The 9,132-nt window shown below is 54.6% G+C and overlaps 1 protein-coding gene across 1 annotated transcript in view; it reads right to left on the reverse strand.

Moving 5' to 3' along the window:
- The window catches only part of MMRN2 (multimerin 2), a 19,916-nt gene that overhangs the window by 2,149 nt on the left and 8,635 nt on the right, over positions 1-9,132 (reverse strand). Inside the window, exons 2-6 of the mRNA XM_003803016.3 lie at positions 6,339-6,467; positions 6,154-6,260; positions 5,987-6,067; positions 5,090-5,266; positions 3,119-4,936 (exon numbers count right to left, since the gene is read on the reverse strand). Of these exons, the coding sequence (XP_003803064.1) occupies positions 3,119-4,936; positions 5,090-5,266; positions 5,987-6,067; positions 6,154-6,260; positions 6,339-6,467 (2,312 nt within the window). The remainder of the gene's footprint in view (positions 1-3,118; positions 4,937-5,089; positions 5,267-5,986; positions 6,068-6,153; positions 6,261-6,338; positions 6,468-9,132) is intronic.

The raw sequence follows: 9,132 nt of genomic DNA on the forward strand, positions 1-9,132 counted from the left end.
AAAGGGAAAGTTCATTGCTTCAGACTACCCAACTAGTTAAGTCACCCAGCTGGGAGGTCTTGGGTCTCTTGATTTCAGATGTTCTTCTCTCGCTTCCCACTTGGAGGAGCACATGGACCTTAGGAGGATAGTGAGGCTGAGACTGACAGGGTGGGTGCCAAGCCCACCTGCAGGCATGGGACGAAGGAAGCCTGCTAAGGAAGCCTGCGGAGTAGGGAGGGGGACCCTACAGTGAGAAAGGAACCATGGAACCCCCTGCACAGGGGAGGGCAAGGCCATGGGGGGGAAGAGTGGGCAGGTCCCACACCCACAGGGTCATAGCCCTTGTGAGGAACAGAAACCATTCTTCCTATTTCTCAGGATGAAAGGAAGGCCTAAGAGGAAGAGCAGTTTGCATAGCAGTTAGCGACTTAGGTTCCAGAAAGAGAACCACAGCTCTTTGTGCCCCCCGCCCCCTATCCAGCAATAGCCCTGAGAATGACAGAATTTTTCTTTTCTCTCACCCTGGAGGATTTTCCAAGAATGAGTGAATTCAGAATAACTTTCCCATTTGTGTAAGACTGCACCAAGTCAAAGGCCGGCTGGGCCTCTGCAGTTCCGCCAGCACCCAGCAGGTGGGGCGAGAAAGCCGGGCATAGCGGCTGGCGCTCGTGCTCGGACTGCGTACTGCCTCCAGCTGGGAGACCCGCGCCCCAGAGCTCGGCTGAGAAGGGGACGCCACCCAGCCGTGAGCCCAGCAGGTCCTCAGAAGGTGGAGGCTTGTGCAAAGAGTGCGCATGTCTGCGGAGCACAAATTCAAGCCCTACAACCTGCAAGATGAATAGAGGACTTTTTTTTTTTAAGGAAAACTTTTTGTTTTTAGACAGTCTCACTTTGTCACCCTTGATAGAGTACTGTGACATCATAGCTCACAGCAGCCTCCAACTTGTGGGCTCAAGAGATTCTCTTGCCTCAGTCTCCCAAGCAGCTGGGACTACAGGTGTCTGCCACAACACCCAGCTATTTTTCAAGGTCTCGCTCTGGCTATTTTGCAGGCTGGTCTCGAACCAGTAAGCTCAGGCAATCTAACTGCCTCAGCCTCTCAAGTGCAGGGATTACATGCGTGAGCCACAGCACCCGGCCGAAAACTTTTTTTTTTTTTTTTTAATAACAACATTCTGCAGTGGTAAACGGATACCTAAAAGAGAGGGCAAATTCTGAGACTCAGCATACTGAGGCCTGTGCCACTCAAAAGAGGGAAAAAGACGGAAGTGTAAGAGTAGCTGGGCACAGCCTTAGCCCTAAAAATGGTGGAGAAATGGGAGAACACTGACTGGGTTCCCACACATGTTGGGCCTCACACTGGCTACCTATTTGGCAAATGTAGCTGCCTTCGTGTCAACCCTTTGATGTGGGTAGTGATTCTCCCACTTTATAGAGGAAGCAACTGAGACATGGGCTATGCCTATGTGCTACAGCCTATGCTCTTTGGGGCCATGGGGGTGGGAGGGGGAACCTTCAACAAGGCCTTGGACTTCCCACATGCCAGGCTAGGAGTGTAGAAGTGCCCAAGATGATAGCAGAGAGTGTTACTTGTGTTCCTTCCCAGGGGCCACACTCAGGGGACAGAGGTTGGCCACACATGGCTTTAGCCTCAGAGCCAGCTCCCAGGCCCACAGCCCAGGGCCCTGGAGGGACCAGCCATTGAAGGCCTTTTCTAAGGGGAGAGCCAGCACCCTGGAGAGAGCTGGACTGTGTTCAGAGTTCCTCTGTGCCATTCACCGACTGTGTGAGCAGGACACTGCCATGGTTTGAGCTTCAGTTTGGGGTAAGGTAGTAGTTAGTGTTAATGACTTAAGCTGTTGTGATGATTCACCACAGTACAGCCCAAGGAGGGGCACTGCAGGAGGCCTGGCACAGAGCAGTGAGTCAGGTTAACTATTATGGGAAATATAAGGAGAAAAAAAGTTCTTCTCAGGGCCTCAAGGCTTTTTCCAGCATAGCAGTACCCTCTCATCCACAGGGATGCGTTCACGACCCCCAGTGGATGCCTGAAACCACACGTAGTACAGACTACAGACTATGCTTTTTCCTATATATATACCTGTGATAAAGTTTAGCTTATAAATTAGGTTCAGTAAGAGATTAACAGGAGGCGCCTGTGGCTCAAAGGAGTAGGGCACCGGCCCCATATACTGGAGGTGGTGGGATCAAACCCAGCCCTCACCAAAAACTGAAAAAAAAAAGAGAGAGAGAGAGAGAGATTAACAATAATAACTAGGCTCAGTGTCTGGAGCTCAAGTGGCTAAGGCACCAGCTCCATGCACCAGAGCTGGTGGGTTCAAATCCAGCCTGGGCCTGCCAAACAACAATGACAACTACAACCAAAAAAAGGCCAGGCGTTGTGTGGGTGCCTGTAGTCCCAGCTACTTGGGAGGCTGAGGCAAGAGAATTGCTTGAGCCCAGGAGTTGAAGGTTGCTGTGAACTGTGATGCCATGGCACTCTACCAAGGGCAACACCTTGAGGCTCTGTCTTCAATAATAATAATAACTAATAATAGACCAATTATAACAATATACTGAAATAAAAGTTATGTGAATGTGGTCTCACCCTCAAAATATCTTACTGTACTGTACTTGCTATTTTCACAGTATGGTGGATGCTGGAAACTGTAACTGTGGAGAGCAAAACAGCAGATATGTGAGCATTGCTTATGCACTTCTTGTGGGACGCTGCCCAAAGCAGGTGGCTCTAGCCCCTATCCTCACACTCCCCGTATACAGCCGTGAGCTGGGTAAAGGTGAAGAGCAGAGATGGAAGGATTTGAAGATGTGCCATGGAAGGGAGGGTGGTGTCCCTGTCCCTCTGCAGCGGGGCAGCAGGCAGCCAGTGTGTGTATATGAGTTGGGATCAGCAGCATGGAGGTGGCTCTGCCAGCACAAAGGCTGGAGCACCAGAAGTTGGTTCTTATGACTTCTCCTGCCCCTCCATACTCTAAGTAGCCTAAGAGGCCCTAAGCCCTGAAAAGGAAGTGGATCAAGGGGAAGGTAGGCCCTGAGAGGTGGTGACTGGGGACTATCCTGTTCTCTTGCATCCTGGCCCCCAGACTTCCCCCATCTCCCATGCCCAGGAACCCACCTGCTGCTTCCCAGAGCTCAGCTCCCAAGGAACCTTGTGCTGGCCCTGTGACACGCGCATCCTCCAGAAGCTCCACCTGCTTCTTGTCCCTTTTCCGGGGAGCTTCCAGGCCTTTCTGCCGCTTCTTCCCTCTCCTGCTCAGCATGGCCTGCAGCTTCCCCATGTCTAGGCTAACGTTAGCAGTCACGAGCCCTTGGAAGTTCCCAAAGAGGCTGTGGAAAAGGTGCAAGTGTTGTTCCAAGCTGTGCTCAGTGGCGTTGAGCGCTTCGTGAAGGCCCTCGAGGGAGCTGTTGAGGGAGGCGGCCGCTGAGGCCTCGCAGCACCGCCGGGTGCGCTCGACGTCGGCGCTCAGGCGCTGGAGCTCCTGGGCCAGCCCGGCCAGGGCGGTGGCACCGGCCGGCTCCGCGACGGCGTCGTGGCTGGGTTGCAGGCGCTCTGGCAGCAGTGGGGGCTGCGCGCCGCGACCCGCGGCCTGCTCCAGGGCCGTCACACGGGCGGCCAGCGCGTTCCAGCCCAGCGCCTGCTCCTGCAGCCCGCTGGCGGCGTCCTGCAAGGCAGCGCGGATCTGCTCATAGCGCAAGGGCAGAGGCCCCGGCGCCTCCTCCGACATCTCCTCCATCACCTCCTCCCCGAAGAGAGCGGCCAGCACGGCCTCGTGCCGCAGCGCGTCCTCCAGCAGGGCGGCGAAGGAGCTGTGCAGCTGGCGCATCTCGCGGCGTGTCTCTCCCGCCGCCGCCTTCAGCGCGCCCACCTCACGGTCCAGTGCCTGCAGCTGGCTCCGGAGCCGCGCCATGCTGGCCCGCGCCCGCTCGCCCTCCACCTTGTGGGCGTCCACGGTCAGCGACAAGTCGTCCACCACGGTCCTCAGGGCCTGCAGGGAGGAGCCCTCCAGCTGGCGCCGCTCGTCCAGGTTCACCTGGGTCTCCTCCAGGGCGCGCGTGGCGTCCCTCTGGCCCTCCCGGATGACGTCCAGGTCAAAGTAGAGCTTCTGGCAGTTGCAGTCTTTGATGTACTTGATGAGGTCAGCGTGGCCGCCCTGCAGGTGCTGCAGAGTGAGGTTGAGCTCCAGGAGCTGCCGCTCCACCTCCTCCTTGTTCTCCTCCATGATCAGGGACTTCTCCATCAGGATCACTCGCAGCTCCCGCAGCGCCGTGTGGTTCACCTGCAGCTCCTCCACCTGCTGCTCCACCTTGCTGATCTGATCAAAGGTCTCGTCAGATTCGGAGTACAGCTCCTTTATCTCATCCACGTGCCGGGCCAGGGTGGCCCTCATGTCCTCAAGGATGTTCTGCAGCTCCTTTTCCCTGTGGCCCATGGCGACGTGCAGTGCTGAGAGGTTCCTCTGCAGCTGGCCCAGCCTGGCCTGCAGGCTCTCCGGCTCTGGTCTCGCCCCAGCCCCTGCTCCTGCCACCATCAGGGTGCCATTGGTCCCTGAGGCCTCTTGGGTCTTGTGTAGCCGCTTCAACTTGGTGTCCACATCGGCCTGGACCTCAGAAAGGGAGTGGTGCAGGGAAAGGAGCTGGGTGTGCAGACGGTTCTCCACGTCCTGCCGCAGCTGGCCCACCCGCTGGCTGTTCTCCTGGACCTTGGCCTCAAATTTGGCACCAAGCTCCTGGAAGTCAGCCCTGGCCACAGCACTGTCTTGGATCCTTTTGATGGCCTGGTGATTGGCCTCTACATCAAGAGACAGGTTTCTTATGGCCTGGAAGAGGCCGTGTAGGCTCTCATTGAAGCTCTGCCAGATGGGGCTGAAGTGCACTTGAAGGAAGGTGTCTGTGTAGGGCAGCAACACTTGCTCCAAGGAGCTACCCGGGAGCTCTGCAACAGACAAGTTTTTACAGAGGTCCTGCAGAAGCAGACGCCCCTCCCCAGGGAAAGATGGGCACAGGCCCCTGAAGTCATAGCCTTCCTACCTCTTTCAGCCCTCCCCTCCACGTGGCTCTTCCTCTGCCCCCAGAGCCTGCCACTCACCTAGCTGCTGTGTTCCATTGGCCTCCATTGTTGCAGCTGTGAGGTTACTAGCCAGGTCCTTCCACAGGCCTGGCAGGCTGTCTGCCACTTGGTGAATGTCATTCTGCAGATCTCCCAGCAGGTGTTCCTGCAGTTCCTGTTGCACCTTAACCTCACTGATCTCAGCAACTGGGTGGCCTGAATACACAGCATACATAAGTGTCAAGGGCTAACTCACTGGGTCTGGGTACATCATAAGATTCAGGGTAGATCGTAAGATTCAGAGAAGAGAAGATCTGGGGGCCGAGAGCAGGGGAGGTAAATGCTGATAGCCACTGAGCAGGAACTTTGCAGTGCGTAGAAAGTGAGCCCTCCCTGCCTCCCATGCCCACAGGTGACATGGCTAATCAATCCTGGCACACTCCCCTCAGCACATGCATGTGACCTCACAACATCATTCTCCACAGCCCTTCTTTACCACAGGATGAAACTCATTTGCCATCTCAATCTTGGGCCCAGCCTCAAAAGGCCCCAGAGCACATGGAGTCTCTTGGTGAGTTTCCCATGCTGACTCCCAGACCAGGCCAGCATGACTTCCTGGCCCTGGTTAGGGTATAGGGGAGGATGAGAAGGTTTCTTCCAGGCACGGGTTCAGGGGGCAAGGAAAATGCCAACAAACCAGACCTTCCCAGAAAGTGGGGTCAAGGAAAAGGGTGTGTGTACTCAGCCAACAAGCTGGCAGCCCAATGGCTCTGTGAGCCTGGTGCCCAAGGGGAAGGCGATGCCAGGCCTCAGAGGAGCCCCTGCCGACTCTGGGGGAAGGTTATCCTGAAATGGCACTGCCCTATCAGGAGAAGAAGGGCAGGACGCATGGCTCTGCCAGCCTGCCTGCCTGCTACTTCCAGGACAGCAACGCACCAGGTTCCACGCTGACCAACCCGTCCCTAGGCTCCTGGTAGCCATTGTCTGGATCTTCAGGCCTGGAGATTGCTGTGGAATCTGCAGAAGAAAGCATAGAATGTTGACCCTAGAGGTCAGAGGAACTGCCTGACTTCAAGGGAGGATGGTGCCGCAGGTAACCCTACCTTGGTGCTGGCAGTCCGGCCCCCCAAAGCCTGGGCAGCACCTCCAGGTTACAGAGGTGAGCACCTTCTGCTTGAGCTGGTACACTGGCTTGTGGGCCATGCGGTACCTGAGGGAGGAGGGCTGGCTCAGTAACTCCAGGGTGACCTGGGAGGCCTGGGTGAATGGCCCGCCCTCCCCCACTCACATGACTTTGACTTTCTGGCAGTCTGGAGCGCCCTGTGGACATGGCTGCTGCGAGTGGACAAGGAATTTCTCAGTTTTGCAAGCGGCTATGAAGGTGACCAGCTTGGACGTCTGGTAGGGGCACCAGTTACTGGAAAGCAAGTCAGGCAAGAGGGCTGTTGAGCCATACCCTGGTCAACAGGGGGCGCTGGTGTACAGCGCTCGTCCACACCTGCCCCACCCAGAGCAGGCATTCTAGACTTCCTTAGCCTGAGAAGTGTACGTATGCTCTGCATTTATTCATTCCCCAGCTCCACAGCAAACACAGCAGCAAATGCCTGCAAGGAGGGCACCTGCTCCACTAGCTTCCTAAATCCTCCCCGGTCAGCACAGAGAGGCTAAGGAGCCCCCAAAATCACACAGCACACATTCTACTCGTGGAGCCAGAGGGCTGTCACTGTTTCTCTTGGTGCCAGGAAGCAGCAGGGTGAACCAGGGACTGGAGAGTCCTGAATTCAAATCCGTCACTCCTTTCTGCCTATGTGACCTTGAGCAAGGCACTCAGGGAGTGTCAGTTTCTCCATCTCTGCATGGAGTTCGTAGTACCCTCCTCCAAGTGGGCAAATGAGTAACAGGTGCCTGGCTCCTAAAAAGTGCTCTGTGAACAGGGCTGCACTGCCCCATTCCCTGGCAGCCTGCCCAATCACTATGCACATCTTTCCTCACCGGAGACTGGCAAGGGCACCGGCTCCCTGGCTATGCCCAGTAGGACCACTGTAGAAATGGATTTTCAAGGCCGAGCTTAGTGCTGGCTGATGCCTGTAATCCTAGCACTTGGGAGTAGGGTGAATTGCCTGAGCTCATGAGTTCGAGACCAGCCTGAGCCAGAGTGAGACCTTGTCTCTAAAAATAGCCAGGTGTTGTGGCAGGTGCCTATAGTCCCAGCTACTTGGGAGGCTGAGACAAGAGGATTGCTTGAGCCCAAGAATTTGAGGTTGCTATGAGCTATGACACCATGGCAATGTACCGAGGGTGAGAAAGTGAGACTCTGTCTCAAAAAAAAAGAAAAAGAAATGGACTTTCAAATAGTTGTTATAGGGGAAGGAAAGCAACTGGTGGAGCAGGTTGTGCAGGAAGTCTAGGGGGGCCGCACTCAGCATCCCGAACCCTTGAGAGGCGGCCTCTCCATCTCTGCCCTTCACCGCATATGCTGGTGAGGAGACGTTTATGCTGGCAGAATCCCAGTTTACTGCCCAGGTGGCTGACTCTATGGGGTCAGCTAAAGGGGTCAGAGGACTCCCCATTCCCTCTGGCAGTCAATTCCCAGGGCAGAGCCCTCCAGAGTTGCAAGTGACAATGACTTCCGAGGCCCATTCATCTCAGCATTTCTTGGGTGCTAGGTACCAAGTCAGAGTGAGACTATGGAGGTGCAGACCCTCCCTTCAGGGTCCCAAAGGACAGCAGGCACTCACAGAAGGGATGACAAGTGCCAGATCTGTGGAGACTTTCAGGAGGAAATCATTGGATCATGTCTTAGAGGGACAGAGTCAGATGAGGCAGCAAGAGCTGGGGGTGGGGGAGGAGGTGGCGTGAAGAAGGGACTGCAGAGAGAGGCTGGAGACATCAGGAGAGGCCAGACCTCAAGAAAGAGCAGGACTGTCCTGAGGGCATGGGAAATCACAGAGGGGATTCAGTAGGGAAGTAACACAAAAGAGCCACCCTGGTTCCTAGGTGTAGAGAGACCAGGGGCAAGATATACGGACCCAAGACGGAGATGAGGGCTGCTAAGACTGGCAGATGGTGGATTAGGGAGAGGTGGCCATATCTGTGAGATATTAGAAGGCAGTGTTCACAGGCCTTGTGATGGAATGGCTATCAGAGCTAGGATTTTATTCGCTGGAGAAGGTCTTTGTCCTGGGGCCATCAGGCACTGTCACACAGGGATATTGCAGGGAAGGCAGGGGGAGGACTGGGGGAACCAAGTAACCCATTTTGAGTTCTCAGACAGCCTACTTTCCTACTTGATTCTCAGAGGCCTGGGAGCCAGGCTTTACCCTTTTAGCCATAAGTGACCTCAGGAAAATGACCCAACCCAACAGGAAAAGGCCTACAGATACTGGCTGACATAAGGGGTTCCCCCAGTGAACTAGCCTGGCCAGAGCACTCACAAAATGGATCAGAAAGCCACATCCACACACCTCAGCTTCTAGTCAGTTTCTCAGTCTCCCCCTTCTCATGAGAAGATTACCCCTGAGAAACATCTCTATTACCAAGAGGAGGTAAAAATAAGTCAACTTGGAGAAAACCAGGACTGTGAAAGGAGAAGTGAACTTCCCAAAAACCTTCACTAATATTTCCAAATTGATAAGAGAAGTTGCTGTACACAAGAAAGAACAGGAAGCTACATAGAAAAAGTTGGGGATAGGTAGGGTGAACAGAGAACAAGAAAGAACTCTTAGAAATTAAAAATGTAACAATAGAAATGCAAAAGAAATTTAATAGAAATGTTAGAGGCTGGGCATGGTGGCTCAAACCTGTAATCCTAGCACTTTGGGAGTCCAAGACAGGTAGATTGCTTGAGCTCAGGAGTTCAAGACCAGCCTAAGAGCAAGAAACCATTTCTACTAAAAGTTGAAAAAACTATCCAGGCATGGTGGCAGGTGTGTATAGTCCCAGATACACAGAAGGCTGACACAGGAGGATCACTTGAACCCAGAAGTTTGAGGTTGCTGTGAGCAGTGACACCAAAGCACTCTACCCAGGGTGGTGACAGAGTGAGACTATGTCAAAAGGAAGGAAGGAAGGAAAGAAAGGAA

The sequence above is a fragment of the Otolemur garnettii genome, unplaced genomic scaffold (genome assembly GCF_000181295.1).
Source record: "Otolemur garnettii isolate 467f Iridium unplaced genomic scaffold, OtoGar3 scaffold00275, whole genome shotgun sequence".
NCBI lineage: Eukaryota > Metazoa > Chordata > Mammalia > Primates > Galagidae > Otolemur > Otolemur garnettii.